The sequence below is a fragment of the Carassius gibelio genome, chromosome A20, assembly GCF_023724105.1.
Source record: "Carassius gibelio isolate Cgi1373 ecotype wild population from Czech Republic chromosome A20, carGib1.2-hapl.c, whole genome shotgun sequence".
NCBI classification, from domain to species: domain Eukaryota; kingdom Metazoa; phylum Chordata; class Actinopteri; order Cypriniformes; family Cyprinidae; genus Carassius; species Carassius gibelio.
Window position 1 is genome coordinate 22165077 of NC_068390.1, and position 25600 is coordinate 22190676.

Genomic DNA, 25600 nt, shown 5'->3' on the forward strand with positions numbered 1-25600 from the left:
ATTTTATTAATATATATATATATATATATATATATATATATATATATATTCATGTGAAAATAATTCAAAATAATGTTTTACATGATTATTTTATTATAATTATATGAATGTACTTTTATGTTTTCTTTATTTATGTATTTACATTTATAGAAATACATGTGTATATATTTTTATGTTAATATAAAATATTTAAAAGTGGTTATATGAACTTACATTCCCACTTTCAATATTTAATATTAATATAAAAATAAATTAATCATATAATAATATATGATTAGCAGGTTTTAACAAAATATACAACCAAAAGATCTATCTTGCGCTCTATCTACTTACATTTTCAAAATTTGAATCTTAATATGATGTGTACAGTCGTTCTCAATCCAGAATATAATTGCATCCTCACTGTTAAGCTTTGTATATTGTGGTTATATGTGCTGATATTATTAATGAAAGTTGTTATTAACTAACCATTACCCATAAAATCTTTAAACAACCTGTATTTGTAGTTTGAATGACTCACCAACTAAGGTCAGTAGCTCAGTGGGAATGTCTTCTCTGATGTATGAAAAATGTCATGAGAACCATAAAAACAGGCCTAGACTATGTCAAAGGTCAGAAAGGTAGAAATGAAGCAAGTTCTTTAACTGACCTTCTGATATATAGTTCGTCAACCACAAAAATTCTTATTACTGCTCCCAATGTACAGTATGATAACATCGCTCTGATTTTCTCTCTTTCTCTGTGATGCACTGATGACCAGCCCCATCGAACAAAGGAAAGTGTGTCATATGCATGAGTAAAGTGGATGGAAAATATAATGCTTCGGTGGCCACTCTGATTTGAATGAGACAGGCTTGCAGATAGGTGGTATGAAAATTAAATTTCCATCCTCTGTGATTGAGACGGGGTGCATGACTATGTTCAACAATAAGATTCCTTTCTTCAAAGTAAAAAGCTGTCTCTGAGATCTTTCGAAGTATCAGGATATGGATAACATGTGAGCCCTCAAGCCAACATAATTCATTTCCACTAACATTTCCCTATCAACTACAACAGCTATAAAGTCATGTCCGTGCAATCGTAGAGCTCATATATATGAATTTCAAATGAGTTAGAAAGAAATCACCATATGCCCACATTAAAAGAAGTAAGCACTAAGCACTAAGAAGTTGCACAATGATGGACTTTCATTAAAACAATTTGAGTATTGCATTAGTTGATGATTCAGCCTTGCAGAAGAAGTGTGAGAAATTGTATGTATAAAGCTTTGCATATATCTACATTTATTATGCTGATGCATCATTGCAAATGCATATTTTTCCACACATTTTGTAATGCCTACAAAATGTGTCAAGTTATTGCTTACTGTATGCCAACACACAGTATGTTTGATGAGTTTCATTAAGTTTAGTGTCCAATTTTATCCAGTAAAACATTTTTTTCAATATGCAGGCCACATGAAACACAGAAAACCTATGGGGGGAAAAACTTTATTTGGAGTTTTAACATGTAATTGATTATAGATGAAACTGTCTTCAGCAAATTCAATAAACAAACGAACAAATTAAAAATTAATATTTGTCATCTAACATTTGAGCTAACTGCTTGTCACAGAATTATAAAATAGGCTATGACATGTATTCCACCTAGTGTTAAAATACAGTAAATGCAACTATATTACAATATTTTATTAATAGAATAGAATAGAATAGAATAGAATAGAATAGAATAGAATAGAATAGAATAGAAAACAGTTGAGTCGTTTTTTTCTATTTCAACACAAAATATTATGTATTAAATAATACGCATTGCAGGATCAGTTATATAGTCTCCTATAGTCAAAATCTCCTGTCAGGCAGTATAAATAGGCCTGTATTTATTGATTGATTAGTATATTTATGTAGATTCAGACACATTTCAGTTTCTGTGAATTGTTTTGGGGCAATAACAGCATCTGTTCTTAATGTTTTTAAGGCAACTGAAGATATTTTAAACCACTAGATGGCAGTAACGGACCGAGTATGGATATTATGTTGTTTTGAAATTGAATTATGCGGTATAGCAGTATAATTTTGCATTATAATTTGGTCAAAACTCCAATAGGAATCGGTTTAATTCCCTTGACGCAACTGCTCATTAATAACTAATAGGCTAATAAACACTCAAAATAGTGATCGCAACAGACAGACCAAATTAATTACTTTTGTGTTATTATTTGCATTATTACAATTAATTTTGTAAAATATGTTTATTGAAGCGCTTCACTAGTTTACTATCGCATAATTAAACAGTTAAAATTGCCTTTGTTCTGATTGTTTTGTTTAAAATGTTTGGCCTTCGTCAGCACTCTCGTTGAGTGAAACAGAAAAGAACCAATACAATCGCAGATAAAGTTTCTAAGCACCGCCTCCTTGTGGCCACGCATCTACTGAGTAACCAATAGCAGCCGACTGGAGGAGGAGCCAAACAGCTCTGTCAAGAACACTTGAGAAGGGTAAACAGCTCTCGTCTCATGGACGCAGATCCAGCGCACAAAGAGAGCTGGACAGTGAGCACAGCCACATATTTGCTTATTCTGGGGGTAAGTACCAATACATTTAATTTCTTAGAATAAATAAACTTACATTAAGGTATATTAATAATTGAGTGATACTCTGGAATGAAAAGAGCTCGGGTTGTTTTTAAGTAACGTGTATTTTCGAACAGTGGCCTGCACAGACCTCCGGAGGGGCAGGGTAAAACTCACGTGTCGTTTGTTGCATGCTTCCTATCACGCGTTGATCTGAATTCGAATAATATTTTATATGTATATAATATTTCTCTGTACATATTGATTGGTGAAGTTAGAAGTGCATTGTGCATGTGTTTTGATTCTGTCCACGTGGTCATGGGAGCATTTTTTTATTGGCCTTTTAAAATTTTCTGCAGTAATATTGTGTAAAATATTCATTTCGCTGTTCCCTGGAATGCAAAACTCTGTCAAAGCACAAGATCTGTTTGCACTACACATTTTCCCTTACTCTTTAAATGCTGTAGGCTTGCAGGTGATATTTTGTGCTGAAATTCTTTCAAAACATTAAGAATTGGTACAAACAAGTTGAAATATGACATGCAAAGTTTATTTTTTAGTATTATGCCTTGTTTTCCATGAAAGATACCTAAACATCTTTACATTTGACTGAGAGGCAAGATAATATCTTGAATTAAGCTGATTTTTCGTACCCTATTTGCAAACTAATTAAAGAATAAGCGTTATTCTCAAAAGAAAAATGCTCACAACTAAAAAAAAAAAAAAAAACGTTCAAAATCAAAAATTGTATAAAATATATTATTTACAGGAAATTATATTTCCTGACAGGTAAAAAAAAAAAAAAGTCTTGCATAAATTTGCTTCTTAAGTACAATTGTCTAATTTTAAGGATGTTTAGGTATTTTTAAAGAAAAACAAAACCACGATACTGACTAAAATAAATAATTTTTTGCAGACCATTCTGTGCAGTTTATGCAAAGCAAGCTCAGAGATGTGTTAATGTGTTAGCTAAATGAAATAAAGACAGCTGTTGTAGAGATCACCTCTTTCTAAAACCCATAAGCCTTAAGCCAAATCTTTGTTTATACTCTCTCTCTTTTTTTTCCTTTTTTTTTTTTTAGCAGAGTTTCTTGGATACTAAACGTCAGCACTGGCCTAGAATTTAACTTAAATGACACAAATTAATGTAGCTTGTTTTCTTTTTGTATTATTGCTTCACTGCAAATGCAACTACTGCGACAGCCAGATAGATGACAATTAAATCATAAAAATATTGAATAATTTGCTTAGTTATTTAAATCAGTGCCTTATTCAATTTAATTAAATTTAGTTAAAATGGCATTTACAATTATTTTAATTTAATGTATATAAATGCATTTTATAATATGCTTAAGTGTATTTTAGTATATATTTTTATGGTTCTCTGTCTTGACCCCTCCGTGTGTGAAGTATTAAGAGGCCTGTCCTGTTTGGGGGAGGAGCAGCCATTGTTTTAGCGGTGAAGGAAATGAGAGGGTGTTGATAGTTGAAAGATATGAGATGGCCTAAGATTATCTGACACTTTCTTTGTAGAACATTATGCATCGTCATTAATATCGTACACAGATGTTTTCATTGATTTCAAGCAGCACAGATGTAATCAATGCTTTGCAAAAGTTTTGAATTTAATGTGTTAAATATTCCTACATCTCACTGACCAGCCCCTTGGAGTTTTCCTGAAAATACACATACCATAGAAGCCTGTAGAACTGGAGAATTGACCTCTGTGAGCCTTTCCAGTAGGTTAAAATGCTGAATTGCAAAATTCATTAGGCTAAGCTGAAAATACTTTATAAAAAATATTTTTAGACATAATTTCTAACATTGATTTTAATTGTTGTATTAAGTTATTTTTGCGCGCACAAAAAGTATTCTTGTAGCTTCATACAATTAATGTTGAACTTTTAATGTCACATGGACTATTTTAGCAATGTCCTTACTACCTTTCTGGGCCGTGAACGTGGCAGTTGCGTTGCTGTATATACGGGGTCAAAAAGCTCTCGGATTTGATCAAAAACATATCTTTTTAGAAACTGAATGAAGGTTTGGAAGTTTACAAATTCCAAACTTTTGAATGGTGTTGTAGTTTGACCCATATTGAATGTAAGTCTGTATATTCAGTTGCCTAAAACATGTTGCAGTTGTGCCACAGTGGGTGTCTGAAGATTAGGCAATGCTCCTTTGTTAACCAACAGAGCGTTTAGTGTTTGCAGTAAGCATTGTCAGTTTGACATGCTAAATGTCTCGGTTGCAAATATGCAGATATGTCCAGGCATGTGCCACCTCTTTCAGGTGTAACAGTACTAAATGCTCCAGAGCCAGACTGCTTTTAAAATGAAAACAGAATACTTCCTTGTTTTCTAGTGTCATATCTTCCTGTCGGCTACTGAGGAATGATCACGTTGCAGAATTAAGTATGTGACTACAATGTTGCGGAACATTGAATTTTGACCTGTTTTCACACGTGAGGTGTGTTTGTATCCTGCCAAGTTGCTCAAGGTCTTTTTGAGAGCTTTTTCCTTGTAGGCAAACCTTTACCTCGGGAAAGAGGCCAGGTTTAAAGCCCTTTATTTACAGGAGAGTCAAGCTCTCGTTCATCCCCTCCCCTCGGTTAAGCTTGTTTGTGTCTGCACTCCAAAGCCTCAGAGTTTATTGGTGCAAAATCACTTGCATTTTTCACCTTGATGTGTAAGTAAAGAGCATTTTATTGTGGTGAGCTGGCAGAATACAGAATAATAACCCTTTCATCATGAAGTTTTAGAGTGGTGTGGGGTGTGCAATAATGACAAAAATAAATATTTTTCAATATTTTCTGGAATTTTATAATAATAATAATAATAATTTTGTATGGAATTTTGTAGATAACAATAATTAGACCATATTTTGCTGAGCATGTTATTGTGCTCATGTTTTGGCAGGTTTAGGACTGCCGGCCGGGGACAGCTGACTCCCAAAACATTTGATATTCTTCATATTCTGTGTGGTGGTTAGTTTGCAGGAGAATGAAATGGAAAAAAGAACAGAAATTAACTGAAGCTGGCATTTAGATGCATTTACACATTAATGCAGTTTAAAGCAGGACATTAATGCAGCTAAACTGCAGTTACACGTACATTAATAACAAACAAAAAAGTCATTCATTCAACCGATTTGTTCAAACTGAGTAATGAAACACCACTGTCTGTTGCTCGGAGAAGCATAACTGTTTTGCAGTGGCTTTGTTTGAAACTATTTTCATTGATAAAAAAAACAAAAAAACTTATGTCTAAAATGGAAGTCAATTAATATTAACCTCTTGTTTATTGGATTGTTATAAGATCAATATAACTTTTGCAATCTTACAGATTCTTTAAAAAAACAAAAAAGAGTGAACTGTGTGTGCATGCACTCTCTGGTTATGATTTTGTTTGGGTTTTGCGATATACTCAATGTCAAATTGCATTAGTTTAAACCACAATTATCATATTATCGTAGACAATATAAATTGCACACCCTAGATTAGACTGAATTGCAAGTTAGCTCATATGCTTATTGTGGTTGACTCAGTGTCTGCAGCCACTTTTTAAGACAGTTAGTCATGGACTAAAGGCTTTGACACTTGTGTCATTGTGAAAACGTTTAACCTTTGACAGAGCTGCCAAGAACTGTGATAACAGCTGTTTTGTTGATGGCCGATGACACTCTGATGTTGATTTAAACAGATAACATGAGTCATCACTATTAAATATACAACCATGTACAATCAATGCATTATTATACATGTATTATTAATGTGTTTACTAGCACTTCACACACACACACACACACACACACACACACACATACACACATATATATATATATATATATATATATATATATATATATATATATATATATATATATGTATATGTGTTGCATGAAACACAGTCATACATGTACTATGGTGGTACCATAATATTCTTTGAAAAACTTCAGAGTACCATGTAAATATCAAGTACTGTATTTCATTATAGTCATTATTCAGTACAATGGTATATATCAAAGTACCATGGTATAACCAGCTGATTGTAATTGTAACATGGTAACAGTAAATATTATACTTGTGAGGTTTTTTTTTCTTTTTTTTTTGAGAACTGCATACAATAAGTGTAACTGTTATCCACCATGATTGTTGTCTTAAAAACGGTTGAGGTTAAGGCTATTGAATCACTTCCTTTTCTCCTGTCCAGTAGGTGTAAAGAGGAACCATCATGGCAGGCGACATGTTGTTGCTGATGAGAGGCCTAGCCAAGCTCAGCCAGGCCGTGATTGAAACCCAGGCAGGCTCTCTGCGTGGCAGTGGGTTCCAAGCTGTAAGCCAGAGCATGCAAATGACAGCTGAACAGGGCATGAGTGTGGCCATGCAGAAGATCCAGGTGGGTACCTCTGTAAATGGTATTTGTTTCCATTATAAAATGGATCGTTATGGCTATAAATTTAGATTGGATGAGAAATGTTTGACACAATTGTTAGTTAAATTCTACAGTAATTATAGGTAAAAATTGATAGCCTGAATGCACTGTAAGTCGCTTTGGATAAAAGCGTCTGCTAAATGCATAAATGTAATGAGACCGGTTGGTACAAACCATTTCTGTAAACCATTTTTTTTGGTTGAATAATTATAAGAATTATAGTAATATAAATTAGGTGCATTAAATAGATTATTTCAAATATTTAGCAAAGATGCATTAATGCCTTAATTACATGTATAATGTTACAAAACAATTCAAATGTCATTCTTTTGAACTTTATTTATAAAACATGTATCACAGTTTTCCCAAAAATATTAAGCAGCACAACAGTTTTAATCATTGATAATAATAAGAAAATTTTCTTGAGCATTAAATCAGCATATTAGAATGATTTCTGAGGGATCATGACACTGAAGACTGGAGTATTGATGCTGAAAATTCACAGGATTAAATTTCATAAAAAAAAAAAAAAAAAAGATTTTTTTTTTCATTGTATCATTTTACAATATTACAGTTTTAACTTTTGAGAAAATACATGCAGCCTTGGTGAGCATAAAAAAATTATCAAAAACATAAAAAAATTATAACCATAGCAAAATTAAGTAAATTGATTTGCGGTACTATTAATAATTAATATTGTATTATGTATTGTTCACTGGTAGTCTTTATTTTGTTGCTTTTACAAAAAACAAAATTAGCAATAATCCACCAAAAGTGGTTTTTATTATTTTTTTTTTTTTTTACCAAGGCCTTTCATGACTCATTGCTTTAGTGTTTTATAGTTACATGTGTCTGTTATTCCCCAATTAATCACCAGTATGGTTATGTCTAATTAAGTGTGCACATAAAGATGTTGGGTTACACCTCTGTTGTTTTTCTCCACAACACACCTAAAATATAATAACTCCAACAATACAATTATGCAAATAAAATTTACGACCACCTGGAGATTAGAGTACTGCCTTCAGAGCATAGGAGCACGGTGTGTGCTGCCAAACTATTTGTGTTATCAAAACCTCTGGAACTGAATGTGCATTTCAAAGTGTTTTGAGACTTCTCTATCAGACATCAGAAATGCATACCTGATTTCTTATGAAATGTATTACATTGTGTTGTAAAATCCCTGGTAACCTCCTATATATATATATATATATATATATATATATATATATATATATATATCAAAGCTTTTATGAGGACAGTTGGTTCCCCTTAGAGAAACATTTATATAAAAACACCCCATGTGGCATTTTGACATCGAAACGTGAAGCACTCCTATTTATTAAATTAAATTATAGCCTTAATTGTCACATGAAGCCACATCAGGAATCTTGTCTTTCCGTCCTTAAACGTAAGACCTCTTGAAACTAGTTTTACTAACTAGCAGTTAGCCAAAAGATAATCAGTCTCACTTTTCTCATTAAAATTGGGCCAAACTGCATTTTTGTAACTGACTTTTAAACAGTTTATGACCAGTCTAGAAGAAAACAAATTAGATGGTTAACTTTTTAAGACTAGTCTAAGCAGTTTATGCAACATGGCCCATGTCTAATAGCACCCTTTAGCCATGCCTCTATTTACAATTAATAGCATTAATTACAGCATTTGTTTATTTCAGCCTTTTTTTTTTTTTTTATAGGAGTTCACAGGGGGCCAGCAGAGTGTTTCTGATTTCAACACAGACGTGGACTCCAAGTATGATTTCACAGCTTCAGAGGAGGACTTTGAAAACAAAGCACATGGAGGTTTGAACAGTGATTCAGTTTTCAGGGACGCTAACACAGGTGCTACGCACACATACAGCCAGCCCTCAGGAAAGTCAAAGCTGTTCGAAGGTTACAAGGACCCTACAAGCCAGTTCACCAGACAAACACGATCCTATCACCAGGATCACTCTTCTGTGGGAGGCATCACAGCTGAGGACATTGAAAAAGCCAGGGAGGCAAAGCAAAACGGCTCCAAACCACACAAACAAATGGTACAGGCGACCTTTTCCAATCATTCATCACCCATGAGTAAATAGACAGTTGTTCTACATATATCTGTCATGCATTACAGAGGATAATAATAGTGGCAATGCAATGCAACTTGTTAACCCTAAAGTTAGTAGTTGATTGCAGTTTATTGAAGACCCCATGAAATGTTTTGAAGAGTGCAGTTTGCTGTAAAAAATAAAAAAATTACTGTGTATCAGTAAATGTTTCTATTAGGAGTATGCTAACACGTATATAACCACTAAACACCACATTTGTTTTATTGTAGTCTTAGACGGATCAAACAAATCATGGAATTTGAAATAATTTTGAGTAAAGAAAGTACTACTTTTAGGATATTGTAATTTTGTAATTGTAAAAACATAACAAAGTGATGCACTGTTAATGCGTCTTGTTCTCCACAACTGTCTATAGTATGTCTGTTCTTTATGTAGCTTAGTGAAAGAGCAAGAGAGCGGAAGGTACCGGTCACAAGGCTTGGGAGACTAGCGAATTTTGGAGGTAAGGTTACTTAAATTATTATATATTTATGTATATGTACATGCAGTACTGTTCAACAAATTAGGAATGGTATGACAATTTTAACCCAAGAAGTTCACCCAAAAATGAAAACTGTCATCATTTACTCACCCTCAAGTTGTTTTAAAGGGAAGGTTGATTGTGATTTAACTTTTTTAACGTTAGTTAGTTTGTAATGTTGCTGTTTGAGCATAAACAATATCTGCAAAGTTGCAGCACTGAAAGTTCAATGCAAAAGGAGATTTTCAGTTTAATGCCTACAAAAACAGCTGGTAAGGGACTACAGTGATCTTCCAGGTCCATTACATTACAAACCCAGATAAACCCTGCCTCCGGGAACACACAACAAAGGGGGTGAGGCCATGTTGTGCTGCTTTAGAGACGAGGAAGAGAAAACTAGAAGTGCATGTAAAAATATGTTCATATATGAATCGCAATTCTGTCTTTTAATGATTCTAATTGAGTCACAAGTTTCAAAACCAATTTTCTAAAGCAGCGGTTCTCAATCCTGTTACTCGCAACCCCCTGCTTTGCATCTCTCTCTCTCTCTCTCTCTCTCTCTCACATTCATTCAGGTCGTCAGATCTGCTCCAATAAACTGTTCCATTTATTCACTTATTTTCACAAAGCAATGAGAAGCGTTATACATGGATGTGCATACGGTTGTAGATTCTGCCCAATCCTCTTCATTAATATTCTCTGCATCTCAGTCAGGCTCAGATTGATAAGCCATATAGAGGACGTCATTGTTTACAATAAAACCAGAGCACATTCTGAGTTTGAGGGGCTTTGAGGGGGATGTTCAGATGCGCTCGAGGCACCTGACCAATCTCAGCCCATCACATATTTCTGTGGGAGAAGCTTCATAATAGCAGGTAATAAATCGAGGAATTTGTCAGAGAATGGATAGATTGGTGTGGAATAAAGGTAAATTATGTAAAAAAAAAAAAAAAAAAAAAAAAATATATATATATATATATATATATATATATATTTTTTTTTTTTTTTTTAAATGAAGAATGAACACGTTACACTGCACCCCATAAACACAATCAAGCCTAAAAAAAAAAAAAAACGTAAACCACCTGTTTGAATTTCTTTCATCTGTTGAACACACACACACACACACTTTCTCTCTCTCTTTCTCTCTCTCTCTGTCTGTCTGTCTCTCTCTCGCTCTCTCTCTCTCTCTCTCTATATATATATATATTTATATATATATATATATAAATATATATGTGTGTGTGTGTGTATATATATATATAAAATAAAATAATATATATATATATTTTTTTTTTTGAAGAATGTTGGTAACCTGACAATTAACGGTATACTTGACACAATTGTTATTATTATTTTTTTCTATACTATGGTAGTCAGTGGCTACCGCCAGATTTGATTACAAACATTATTTTGTGTTCAGCAGAAGAAAGAAACAGTTTTGGAAAGAGTAGAGCGTGAGTAAATGATGACGGTTTAAATTTTTGGGTGAATCATTAATTTAAATCTTAAAACTCTTACTGACCCTCATGTGAGCAGACTTAAGTTCACATGGCTAGATGAATATTTTACACATATTAACTCTCCTGTTACTGGGCTCTTTCACTGGAGGAATAAATTAAGCATGGATTACACTAATTAGGGCATTTCTACAATGCAATGGTAATTGAAAACCTTTGCTTTTGCATGGTGCATTCAAACCAACAAGCCAAGGCCACAAGTCCCCTTCAGATTTGCAGCCTTTGTTGCCACCAAATATATCTACTAGACTTAGTATGTGTTGTCTAATTCTGAAAGACATTTTTTCTGGATTGGTATATTTGGCTTTCAAGGCTGCTGATCTTTCTGGTATTGTAATTCATGCTCTGATCTAAGGCCTGTTCAAGAGCGCTTCGTCTCTCCTCAAACAGCATGTCAGAGCCAGATTGAGGGCTCAAGGTTAATCTGCATTTTAACCAGCAATATCGTAGACCATGGCTGCCCCTGCTTTGGATTAAGGGACAAAGCTTAACTGGTCTGGGAATGTGCATCACCTGTTTCCCCTAAGATAGAGCGTCCCATTCTGGTGTGTAACTTCACCCGCTTTTGTTCTTCAAAAGACAGTCAGTCAGTTATTTCTCAGAGGACTAGTGCTGAATACAGTTACAGGCAGCGAATGGATGTATATAGCCCAGGGTTTGGAGTCAAATGTGCTGTCACATGGGAAAATGAAACACTGGTGGTCACAGTAGCTCTCTGTCACAGGTTTGCTGCACGCTAGTTTTCCACTGACGTACACTTATATTGGGACGTTAAACATATATCTGCTCTCATCTGCTATTAGTGTGTGTGCACTATGCATGCTGGGTGATGTGTTGGAATCCTTGTCATCAGGTCAAACTATCAATTATATAGAATTTTAAGTATAATAGTTAATTATTAATTGAATAGTTGTAAATAATAATTGAATATTTGGTGAAAATAAATAATATTAGTAGTATTTTGACTTGTACTAACAGTAGAGAATTTGTAGGAAACATTATTTGTGTTTGAATATTGTGATTTGTATGTAGTTGTTACATTTTAAAGTGGTTTATAGATGTATCTGATCTTTGTCCTGACCTTGACCTCATTCCTGGACATGAGCTATCCAGTTCAACCGTTCTCTGGCTCCATTCCTCTGGCTCTCATTGGATAGTTAAATATAGTAATTAATTGCGTCTGGGAATAGTATCCATCACTTTGGCATGCTTTCATGTGGTTTCATTTTTCTCTTCAATTTTAGTGACTAGGCAGCCCTTAAATCAGTGCCCAAACAACTGTTTTTAGGCAGCATGTTCATTTTGTTTACCTTGTGTTTATGTTCAGAAGTATACCCCTCTGTTTTTGTAATATGAGGCTTGGGCCCATAGTGTCCTTGGTCATGCTATCGAGCAATCGGAAAGCCATCTAAAGCACCCTGTGCCAGCATGCAATAATAGAGCCCTGCTTTGACAATATGTGCAAATATTACGGCGATGTTTCTGAATTTGAAATAAATAGCTATGATAGTATATGTAGTTAATAGTAGTTCAAAAGTTTGGGGTAGGTAAGATTTGTTAACTAAAACTATAAACGGCAATATTGTGAAATATTATTGCAATGAAAAATAATTTAATATATTGAAAATGTTTTATTTATTCCTGTGATTTGGAATGCAAAATTTTCAGCATCATTACTCCAGTCTTCAGTGTCACATGATCCTTCAGAAATAATTCTAATATGCTGATTTGATGAAACATGTCTCCTTATATTTACGTTGAAAACAGTTGTGCTGCTTAATGTTTTTGTGTAAGCTGAGATTCTTTTAATAGAAATTTCTGAATAACAGCATTTATTTGAAATGGAAATATTTTGTATTTATAAATGCCTTTAATGTAACCGATTTAAGGCAATATTTCTGAATAAAACTATTAATTTAATTTTTCAAACAAAATCTCACTGACTCCAAACTTTTTTGTCCTATACTTATTTTTTATTTGAACTTTTACTTCCTGGATTGTGCAAATGTCTGGATTAGTCCATGCATTTACAGTGAAACACAAATGTTATCTTTAAAAAGATAAAATGCAGTATACAGTGCTTCAGAATCCGATGTTGCAGTTGTTAAGCACCCTGGTATGGCCCTTGTGTTTTCCTGGAGTGCTTAAACTCCTGCAGCCATAAAGAGAAATAAAAACAGGAACCTGTTTAATCATCAACTACAACTGACCTAGAACTTCCCCAGTAGTCTTAATGAAAAACTTAAACAGGATAAGAGTCAGCGTCAAAACTACACGTGTTTCTGTAAGGTGTGTTAATACTGGCATGTCAAGCTCCATTTTTTTGCAGGTTTACTCTGAGGTTTAGTTTCACTGCTTGATTTACAACATACTTGAAGCCCCTCCCAAATGATGTTGCTTAATCACAAAATTACATAACTACTAAAGATTGCATCAAAACTTGTTATTGTTTCTCAGCTCTGCCACCGCAAATGTGCTGACACAGTGGTTTGGAAATGCTATTTTGGTGTTTCCTTTTGTTAAGTTGACATTATACAGCTCCAGTGTTGTACAGTGTATTTTTCACAAATCAGTCTAACAGATATAGCTCTTTTTTTTTAAGTTTTGTTTATTTTTTGTTTAGTTTTGGAAGTGCTGATTTGAGGTGTGAGATAATGACTGTTTTAGTATTTAACTTCTGTTCATCTATGGACCATTTACTTTGTTTTTTTAATCTCTTGCAGGTCTTGCTTTGGGTTTGGGTATTGGAGCTTTGGCAGAAGTGGCAAAGAAAACCCTGAGATCAGAGGAGAAGAATGGTAAGGCAGTTGCATTGTCCACTAGAATTGAACTGGTTACACTTTGGATCAGTACAATGTTATTGTTGTTATAAGTCAGGTGTGCACAAGTTTTTTTTTTTTTGGTCTGGTTCTCATGAGAGCACCTGGAGATTTGGTTTGGTGCTCACAGTGCACATAGTGTGACCCATTAAATAACTGACTAATTATATAAAATAAGTTAATAATAGTAATATTTTTGCATTTTATTTATTTTAAATAAATTAATAAACTAAATACTAATGTGTGATAATACTGTATTTTAATATAAAATACACTATACAGTTATTTTGTAGTATTTTTTATTATATGAATTTCCATCATTTTCAAACCTAAAATAGGCATTTTTTTTATTCTGGCGGGTTGCCATCAAGTAAGTTTATGCACTGCTGAGTGAAGCTTGTGCAGTGAATGAAATTTCACTTTTGTGTTTTGCTCTTATAACAACATAAGTTCATAAGAACATTTTATTGACTGTTGAGATGTTGTCTGGCATAGTGTGATAAGTGATTAAAAAAAAAAAAATTTTGTTTGTTTTTTGGACTTTAAAACATTTCATTAACAGAGAGATAGTGAGTGAGGAAACAGGAAAGAATTGGTAGGAGATTGCGGGTATTTATGTTCAAGTCACCCACACATAAACACATGTGCACTACCTAAAAAGAACCCACAGCAACCCTGATCTTAACCAATGTGCATCATTTATAGCAGTGAAAAGATCTTTCCTTTTTTCGTCCTTTCTTTTAGTACAAGCAGTACTGAAAATCTAGTTATTATTTACTCTTAGACAGGAGAGCACCATTGCTCTTTTGACTGTCTGTGTTGGATTGGACTATTTATAATAATATACACACACCGTAATATTTACAGAGTTTCCTGATCTAAAGTGCACTTAAATTAGGCTCCTGTCAAGGCTGAGAGGCAGTTTTAATGTCGAGATGAGCCGTTAAAATATTTATATGCATTTGTGTAATTGGTATGGAAATGTACTCTTCTTAAAAGTTTGTACTTCATTCTTGAATTATTTATATATATATATATATATATATATATATATATATATATATATATATATTGTTAACTTGAATATTGAGTTAAAAACATTTCAATTATTTGAAGACTGTCACTGAAAAATGCCAAAATAATAACTTTCTTGCAACTAAAAGCTCGAAGCTCTGTTCATCACATTAAGAGAATACTATATAGATTCTTGTTAAACTGGACATTTGCTGATATTTCGTGGCTTAGCTATCTACAGAGTTGCATTATTTCAGTCTGACTGCATATCTGAACTGAGAGTGTACATGTGTTCTGAGGACAGCTGCATGTAACTAGATCTTATCTATGTAGACACCCAACGTGCAGGATAATGATTACCTTTGACCTCATCATCACATCCAGGAATAGCACTTGTGTCCTCACAGAGATAATGAAGTCCCCGATCCAGCAGTTTGTGGGGCTATGTTTACATGGACAAATGGTTCTCCGCAACACAGATTCTTTTTTTAGTTTCAAATACAGCACATACAGTGGTTTTCTGAGATTTTTGGGCGTCTGTATAAAAAAAAAAAAGCATGGGTCCATTTGTCCCATTAAGGCATTACTGTGCTGAAAATTTTTGTTGTTTCTTTATCTGAGCAGATTTTGAGAATTTTAGCAGTACAACACTTGTACACCAATGAATCTACAGTATATGGGTGCCGTCAGAATAAGAGTCCAAATAGCTGAAAAAAACATCAAAATAATCCACAAGTAACCCACATGAATCCAGTCCTGCATGTTTATAATACACATATTCTTCAAGATGTTTTTCAATTCAAACTATTGCTTTGGGCTAAAAATAGGAGCCTTCTATCCATAAGATCGTTTTCTCCAATAAAGACTTAGTCTTGTCTAAATTAGGAGAGAAATATGTACAGATCAAGCGCCATTTATAAGTTAAAATCTAAATCTTAGTAAATCAAAGTCAGAAAATGTAAATTTTTGAGTGAACTATTCCTTTAAGTTGTATTTTCAGTTTAAAATGTTTACAGATTCTTGTAATTTCACATAGGTGAAAAGAAGGCAGTTTTGGACAACAGCCCCTTCCTTTCGGAGGCCAATGCAGAGCGTATCGTCAGGACTTTGTGTAAAGTGCGTGGCGCGGCCCTCAAGCTCGGCCAAATGCTCAGTATACAGGGTAAGAGAATTCTGTATGTACTGTGTATATAACAAGTCACCACGTTAGACCAGGTCACTCCTCAAGGATTTATTAGGTCCATTGAGGCATCCTCCATGACTGACAAGATTCATAACCCACGGCTGCTTCCAGTGTTGGGATGGTTGTAAGTCATGGCCGCTCTCAAGTTAGACTGCTACGTGATCTAGGCCTGTTTCGGGTTTACAGCCTGATGATACGAGTGACTGGAATCCTCTTCCAGAAAGGTGCAGAGAAATTGGAGATGCGATTTATTTCCTCGCTGATATGCAAATGTCTAAAGATAAAATAACCTCATGTGTCCTTCCTGCGTGATTTTCCACTCAGTGGTGGAACATGGATGCTAACTCTTCTGCTTGCTGACTGTTTAGGGTCCTCAAACACTACCAGTCTGGACACACTTGAATTAGTTTGTTCTCGTGATCTTAAAGATCTTTTTATCTAAAGGGTCACACCATCTTCTAACCAGTGGAACTGTCCTGAAAGTAACATGGATAACAGACATAATTTACTTTCTAGTTCATAACTCCTGAAAAATCGTTGCCTCATATCCTTGAATCCTTCTGTCTGTATTAAATAACACATCAAATACTTCTTCTGTGACAAAAATGGCTCTCTTCTCTGTGCAAATATGTTGATTATCTCTGGTGTGTGAGGCCATTCACCCCCGCTCTGTGTATATTAGTGTGTATTGGAAAGAGAACAAATGCATCTGTGTCACCCAACCAAGAATGCAGGGCATAGACTAATGTAGCACGGCCTCCCTGCATGACATTTCCAAACCTCGGCTGCTGCTCATGCACTGGACTCATGCACCGCGTCTTTCTCATTAAGGCGGGCAGTATTTTGTAAGCTGCAGATCCCTACAACTGGCAGTGAAGGACCGCGCTGGCATCGGAAAGGCTCAGAATAAGCCCAAAGCTATGCCAGAAACGTGACCTTTATGCTACACCTCAGGAAGTTTTAAAAGGACAGCACACACAATTACCCATCGAGACATGTACAAACTGAAGGGTTGTTCATGTTGGTTATGAAACATATGATTTATTGACACTTGATTTCTCTAACCACCTTTGGGAAAGCTAGTCCCATCTGAATAGGGTTTTAGTAGCCCACATTCCTCAGTGACCGCGTGTGAGGTCATCTGACTAATCTAGATCGAAGTAGTAAAACAGGATAAAAATCACTGTCACTTATGATGTACATAGAGGCAGTCAAATTGAAAATCTTCAAATCTAGAAGCCTTCAGCTCTCTAGAAGTTCTGCATTTGACTGGGTTTGGCTCAAGCAAGTTGTTGTTAAGCGCTCACTCACACTCTCTCTCTCTCTCTCTCTCTCTCTCTCTCTCTCTCTCTTACTCATCTCTCCCTTTCTTTAATCTCTCTCTCACACTGGCTCCTTAAGACTTGTTTACAGTGGTGTACATCTGTCACACAGTTAGTTCTCCTGAAACCATCTCGAAAATCCTGTTTACATCTTTGGATTGACTGTGCACTGCAGCTCAGTAAACATGCAATATGACAACAGATTTATTAAAGAATAAGCAAGATGAAATGCAAGACTATTTTGTATTGTTAGGCATTTGCAAACACTCTTTGTTTAAGAATTTAATATAAAGCAGAAACTACAGGCCCTTGTTATACCTGGAATTAACATCATCTGATGTTTGAGTGATCAAATCATAAGTGGGCAGCACATTCAAAGGTCAGGAAAGCATTTGACCACATCACGTTTGTTGTGTAAACACTAATGTGTCCTAAACACAACAGCCACTCACCTATCAGTGAACCTTTGCACAAAAATAAACCATGATAGGCCATTCTTTACAGTGATTTGGACCGTGTTTATACATATATAATATTTGCCATGTTTATACAATCACGGTTTCTCAATGATTTTTAAAGGATCAGGTCATGCCATCACAGGAATAAATCACATTTTAAAGCATATTAAAATAGAAAACATTTATTTAAAATTTTCAGTTGGTGATCAAATAAATGCAGAATTGGTGAGCATAAGATACTTTTTTTTTAAAACATTAAAACTTACCAAAATGATAGTGTATCTACACTTTTATAGTTAACAAGCAGTTTGCTGCATTAGCAGTTAAAATGCATTGTCCCAGGAATCACATTTAATGTTAATGTAATTGGCGATCTTTCTGAGTACTTGTGATCGGATCACCCAGGAAGGATGTTAATACTGGGCCATCGTTTTCATTTGGCATTTGTTGAAGAATAGCACTACTATTTCAACATTGGATGCATGTTTAATGTTCCAGATGATGCATTCATCAACCCACAGCTGGCCAAGATCTTCGAACGTGTGCGTCAGAGTGCTGACTTCATGCCCATCAAACAGATGATGGTACCGTCTACATAAACTACAAAATATTACATTACTTTACATCTGAAAATTATATGAATTTAGTTATTTGTTTTTCTGTAATGCACATCTGTTGCTTTATTAATCTGTGCAGAAAGCCTTGAACAATGACCTGGGACCGAACTGGAGGGAGAAACTAGATCTTTTTGAGGAAAGACCCTTTGCTGCCGCCTCCATTGGTCAGGTGCATCTGGCCAGGATGAAAGACGGTCGAGAAGTCGCCATGAAAATCCAGGTTGGTTACAGGCAGAAAGTACTTTTTTAAACTTCCTGCCGATCAATAATGCTTAAAGGCCATTAAAGGTGATAACAGTTAATTTTCAGTGGGACACCACATAATATAAAACAATCTTTTTGCAGCTACTTTAGTCATTGACCAATCAAAGGTGATTTGAATCACAACCCATTTGTGGTTTTGTTTTGTCTTTTTAAAAATAGTTTTTTTTTTTTTTTTATGATGAAACAAGTTTAGTGCAGTTAGTTAAAATTATTAGCTATCAGTTACATGCAACATAATACTTCCATTAATCACATATTTCGTCAGAGAACGGTTTCTTTAGCATTTAGCTGAAGCAGTACTAGTATATGGTTTCATTTGTGTTCGCACATTCCACATCAAAATCCCAAACAAAGCTTTCCTTCTATTACGTACATGTAAAATGCCCTTTTTAACAGTCTTCTAATAGGTTAACTTGGAGCACCGACTGCTTGAAGTCCAAAGAGCAATTACCTCTGACTGCTTTTGCAAACGATATCGACTTGAATGTTTATGATTAGATAACCTAAGTCTGGCATCTCTCCTCTACTTTTTTTTAGTAAAACAAACAGTTTTGAAATGTTCTGAAATAAACTAGCCCCCCAAAAATGTGCTCAAGAAGGTTAAAGCTGTTTTACTGGAGGTGTTTTTTTTAGTTGTTGTCAGCAGTCCATGTTTTCTTGATGCTCACACCGGTTTGAATGAAATGAACTGCTACTGTATAATGTTTTTTGTTTTTTTTTAACCCAGTGTAATATCTCTTGATTCCTTCAGTACCCTGGAGTCGCACAGAGCATCAACAGTGACGTGAATAACCTGATGACTGTCCTGAACATGAGCAACGCTCTTCCTGAAGGTGATCTGAATGCACATACATTAGATTTTTGCAATTTTAGACATACATTTTTGGATGCATGTGGATGGCAAATGTGTCAAAATGTAGACACCTCTGGTTATTTCCCGATGAAAATTAGTATAATGTAACATTTTAAGAAGTAGACACTTATGTAGTTTGCACATCATCTTCTGTCAAGGTTCCTACAGTCACCCTTAAAATATTGAGTTTAGAGACTTTTTAGATTCTTAATTATTTTTTTTACAGTAAGTATACACTACCACTACTATGTTTAGTGTGTTTCAAACTGTGAACTGGGAGCTCAGGGCCTGGTGGGCCTCAGTGGGCCGATAGATCTCAGACTGTACTTGGAGCAGTCAGAGCCCCAGAGCCACGCACACGAGCAGCGGCGACTGCTGCATGATCAATGCCAGTTAAATCTTCAGCTGTCAGAGAAGCCTAATCCCCCATTCATTAGTCTGAATTTTCATTTAAGCTTGATAATGCCATCATAATGTTGTCAATCCTCCTTTTCCAGATACCAAAGACTTTTTTTTAATGTCTTACTAATCCTTGTGGAAAAACAAGTACATTTTAGCATACTTATTAAATGCCATTATTTGAACTTATGAGTAGGAATTACGTGGATCTTTATATGTAAATTCATAATTACTTTTACTGTCATTGAAATAGGGTGATGTACTGCCAAATGTGCTGACAAGCATTTATATAACTAAATTATACTTTAATTTCTTTAAAAATTTGTATTGTCGTGTATTTCCTTTTTTTTTTTAAAGCATGATAAAAGATGCATAAAACCTAATGATTAAAATTGTACTTTTTAGTAAATCTTAAATTTGACATAATAAAGGGCTTTACATTCAAGTGGTTCTGTATTTCAATAATATTATATTATCTGCTAGTACAATTTCTTTTAATATTCTTTTGAGATTTGAAGTACACTACAAGCACACACTCCATACAATTATGTGCTTTTTATTTTTTTTATTTTTTTAACAAGAAAAGCATTAACTCTGAATAATTGTGAGTGCCACCTCTTGGTGACGCAAACCTTTTCATTATATATATATATATATATATATATATGAACAAACCTGCTGGCTCATGTCTGACGGTGTCTGTGAATGTGCAGGGCTGTTCCCGGATCATTTGATAGATGTGATGCGACGTGAGCTGGCACTGGAGTGTGATTACATAAGGGAAGCCAAGTGTGCTCGGAAATTCAAGTAAGTGGGAATTTTCTCACTGCTAATTCAGAACATCACATCATTCTATTCATTAATCTACTTCTCCCGGGCGGCTGTGGCCTCATTGACTGCCTACAGGACATTTCAGACTGCCATGTGCCTCATACCCAAGCTAAACCGGTCCTGTACCATAATGCCCTTTGAGAGGAAGGTTTACACACACGAAAATAAACACTACAACTGCTCAGAATGATTGTGCACTTTTGTATCCTCTGGATCGTTGTGGCCTCAGCCGAGAGCTAAAAATAACCACCTAACAAGTAGGCCAGGGATTGAATGATTTGATTTTAAGGAAAGTTTTGGTGCGGACATATTTTAAATATAGCATAAATGGAAATAATAAACACTGACAACAAGCCCGTACTCTATGTCATGTCCTCTACTGGGACCCTGACTTCACAGGGAGGGTGAAGAATTAAACCAAGAGAAAGAGAGATATAGTTACGTTCATGGCTTCAGGGTGAGATTTTTTTCTTTTACTTTTGAGTAGACCACTGAGACCCTCTGTGTTCAGCAGATAAGCTCTTTTCAAAATGATGTAACACTTTTGTTTCCTGCAAGTATTGACGTAGTTTAAACACGTGGCGCACACAGCCTTACATCGGAAAGAGATGAGGAAATAATCAAACACTTCTTCTAGAATATCCACTCTTTGTCAGGTAGCCCAATTGATTTGATTGAATTTGGTTCATTTGGACAGTTGACCTTTACATGATCTGTGATTACTGTTGATAACCTCACAGGATCTATATTTCCAATCAGTTTGCAAGGTTTTAAATTCAGTTTAACAGAAACTATCCAACTTATCAGTCCTCCATAGACTTAGATTAGAAAACAGCAAAAGATTGTCTGAAAACAGTTGCTAATTGGTCAGTATGTTTTTTTTAAGTTAGTGAAACTTTGTGTATGTAAATGTATAAAATGTGGCTAGATAAATCAAATAGCTAGCTTGACTGTATTTCAAAGCTGATGTAACCATTATTATTTGGCAAGCTATAATTTAAAGCTGACGTACCCTCATTTTAGGCTTTATTGTGGATATCCTCACACCCAGAGACTAGTCTCAGATTTTCCCACATCCCTTTAGAAGCACTGTGTGTGTGTTCATCATCACGTCCCGTCTGTGGTGCACGTGCCGGCTGGCATGCTTTTTTCGGGGATGCTGACTTATGCTCAGTGACTCAGAAGCTTTGTGGTTTTTGGCAGGGAACTCCTAAAGGATCACCCCTTCTTCTACGTGCCAGAGGTAATCGACGAACTCAGCAGCCAGCACGTCCTCACCACCGAACTGGTGCCTGGATTTCCCTTGGATCAGGCTGATGGACTTTCACAAGAATTGAAAAATGAGGTATTCGCCACTGCTGGTAAAACTGTTTAGCAATGAATGAAATGAAGTGAAACCAGACCATTACATCTACCAGAGTATCTTAATTAAATTTAAGGCTTTTAAAGACCTTCACAAATCAAATGAATACTATATGAGTGGGTTAGGGCAATGTCTATTCATATACAAACATTCAAAACGTTATTTCTAATTGGATTATGAATCCGTTTCTACCTTATTGGACTGGAATACATATTACTTTCTAGTACTTTCAGTTCTCCTACTGTTATTTACAGTAATTTGCATATAGCATTTGTTTAGCATGTTATAGAAGCACATTCAAATTTGGTCACATTATATTCTATGATGCCTGAGTCACATGGTCTCAAACGTGGCCAGTATGGAAGCCAGTGGTCTTCCTGAAGTATTATCGCCACCTGGTGGAGGACGTGTTTTATTGCATTAGTAGGGCAAAGTGTAAACAAGTTCGTGTCCATACCAAAAAGAAAAAGAACATATAAACATTAAGGAATGCAGTTTAAAAATGAATAAACTGTGCTGATCAAACCATAAATGGAGGAAATGATGCAGACTGACATGAAGGAAATAAATGGTCTGTTTAAAAAAAATCAGTCACATACAATTTAAATTATTTAAATGCTCATCAGTTAAGTGGTTTGTAAACATTGCATTAAAACAGTCTTTTGTTTTGAGTTTGAACTGATTTATGACATTAAGTACTACATATTCATTAAAGCATAAATACTATGGATTTAAAGCATTCCGGTGCTGGTGTAGTAACCATACTTTTTATTTTCGCACAGATCTGCGAGAACATCCTCTGCCTTTGTCTGAGGGAGCTGTTTGAGTTCAGATACATGCAGACAGATCCTAACTGGTCCAATTTCTTTTATGATCCACAAACCCACAGGGTAAGAGCGCCACCATCACTGATCTTTCCTGGTTATTTACACTACTGGTTAAGACACAGAACCTGCTTTAATCCTGGTTCTTTGAAGAAGCTGAAGTAGTAGAGTTTTAATGTGTTAAACATGTGTTTGGTCACTACATAATACCTTATTTTCATTTGTTATATTATAGGTTTGATGACTTCACTGTTATTCTAAAATGTAGAAAATAGGAATTAGTAAGCTTTAATTGTTACTGTTTTAGGTAAATACACTACTGATCAAAAGATTGGGGCCTTCTATTCAGCAAGTATGCATTAAATTGATCAAAATTGACAGTAAAGACATTTATGATATTCCAAAATATTTTTTTCTAATAAATGCTGCTCTTTCAAACTTCCTATTCCTCTGGGAGAATTTTCTTTTTTTTTTTTCTTTTTTTTTGAACAATAAATCAGCATATTACAATGATTTCTGAAGGATCATGATAATAAAGACTGGAATAATGACTACATTGCCATCATGAATAAATTACATATTTCAATACAAAGCACATATTTGAAATGTAGTATTTCACGATATTACTGTAACCTTATATTAAAAAAAAAAACAACAACCTTACATTTATACTATACAACATTTTATCATATAAATGTAACATTTATTTTAACTTCCTACCAACCACAAACCTTTGAACCATAGTGTGTATATATTATTTTTTTTCTACAGTAAATCAAAAGTATATTGTTTTGACTTTTGTAATCAAGCTGTTCTTCAATCGACAGGTTGCTTTGCTGGACTTCGGTGCAACACGAGGGTTTGATGAGAGTTTCACTGACGTTTATATTGAGGTAAGACTTATACAATTGAAAGTAACGGATGTTTTATTTCTTTAGCTGATTTTATCTCCCTCTTTAAAACAGATCATCAAGGCTGCAGCAGATGGCGATCGGGAAGGAGTGCTGAAGCGATCCATAGATATGAAGTTCTTGACTGGTTATGAGTCGAAGGTAGTATATACCAGATATTTTAGTTTTAAGCTACACATACGATGATCATGTTAACACAACCTCTTCTCTTCATCCAGACCATGCTGAACGCCCATGTGGATGCAGTGATGATCCTGGGTGAGGCTTTTGCCTCCGAAGAGCCGTTTGACTTTGGATTGCAGAGCACCACGGAGCGCATCCACAACCTCATCCCCGTCATGCTGAAACAGCGCCTCATCCCTCCACCCGAAGAAACCTACTCCCTGCACCGCAAAATGGGCGGCTCCTTCCTCATCTGCTCCCGCCTGAAGGCTAAGCTATGCTGTAAAAACATGTTTAAAGAGGCCTACAGCAATTACTGGAGCAATAAGAAGAAAGGTCCAAGCCAGTGACACACAGAGCTTTTCAAACGAGAAAGTTGGATAAGCAGAAAATGCTCTGGCCAGTCGCTCGAATGTAAATGAATGGCACTTTTGTCCCAACTGACTCAACCGTACCATCATACATGTTTTTGGCTTTTGTTTTTCCCTTTTGAGTGTGTTAATGGGAAATAATGTCCATGATTATCCAAAGTCGTGTGGTGCAAAGAAAGCTATTCAAACGAATGTATCTGTGTGCCTACGGAAATTCCTAGAACCGGGAAAGCTGGTTACTCATCAGGCGTGGCGATTGGCTGTAGAACATTTCAGAACCAAGCCAACAGTTTTTTTTCCAGGATGCCGGACTACGCTCGTGAGGACCGTCTCCCTAAATCAGTGTATTAACTCTGATACGTATATCATTTGAGAAAGCATTACAATGTTTATTTTTCTTATTTCGGTTTGTGATTTGTGAATATTTGCGCACAATATTGGCCAAAGTATGATAAAGGGAAGTTCCTGAAAGAAAAGCGCAGGTTTTGATGCACCTGCTGCTGTCACATATGTGTTATCAGTGTAGGTTGCCTACAAGCTCGCTTGTTTTAGCTTGTAAAACCACCACAACTACTTTGTCATAGTGCATTTTAAAAAGCTAGGATATTAATGATGGGATGAGGTATCACACTATCACTGATGTGTGAGATGTACATGAATTTAAATGTGCCTACATGAAGGTGAGAGCTTGAAAGCATTATGGTTTGATATCAGAGCATTGATGAAAAAGGTGTTTTTTTCTAATGTTCCTGCTATTGGCTTTCTTACTAAAAATTGTGATAAAATTGTCTGAATATATTAAATTTTTGGAATCAACACACTCGTTTTAAATGTTTATTAGCAGGCTTGTTTTTTTTGTCCACTTACATGACCACATAACAATTCACTGAACTGTCATTTTCAACATTTGACATTTAAAGCATTTGATGCAAGTCCGGTTGCATGTACCGGTTTAAGACTGACTGAAGTTTGAACATTGCATTTTCATTTGCTGGACACATAAGAAGAACATTAAATGAGTCAAGGAAAAACATATTAACACGTTCCACAATGTTCACTTGAGATGATGCCATATTGAAGCTTGGACACATGTAGTCAGGGTTGAAGGTATGGT

General features: G+C 35.1%; 1 protein-coding gene across 2 annotated transcripts; it reads left to right on the top strand.

Moving 5' to 3' along the window:
* The first annotated feature begins 2452 nt into the window (after positions 1-2452).
* LOC127938639 (atypical kinase COQ8A, mitochondrial) lies at positions 2453-25302 on the top strand. Of its 2 annotated transcripts, none has more exons than XM_052535381.1 (15): positions 2453-2581; positions 6784-6966; positions 8702-9040; positions 9491-9557; positions 13819-13893; positions 15965-16090; positions 18390-18475; positions 18588-18728; positions 19524-19605; positions 20738-20831; positions 22059-22200; positions 23001-23108; positions 23870-23935; positions 24008-24094; positions 24172-25302. In XM_052535381.1, the coding sequence occupies exons 2-15, from the start codon at positions 6802-6804 to the stop codon at positions 24463-24465; spliced, it is 1872 nt and encodes a 623-aa protein (XP_052391341.1). In that variant the 5' UTR covers positions 2453-2581; positions 6784-6801; the 3' UTR covers positions 24466-25302. The 2 variants fall into 2 exon arrangements, with proteins under 2 accessions (XP_052391341.1, XP_052391342.1); XM_052535382.1 differs by having other exon boundaries at positions 2462-2581; positions 6781-6966.
* Positions 25303-25600: the final 298 nt, after the last annotated feature.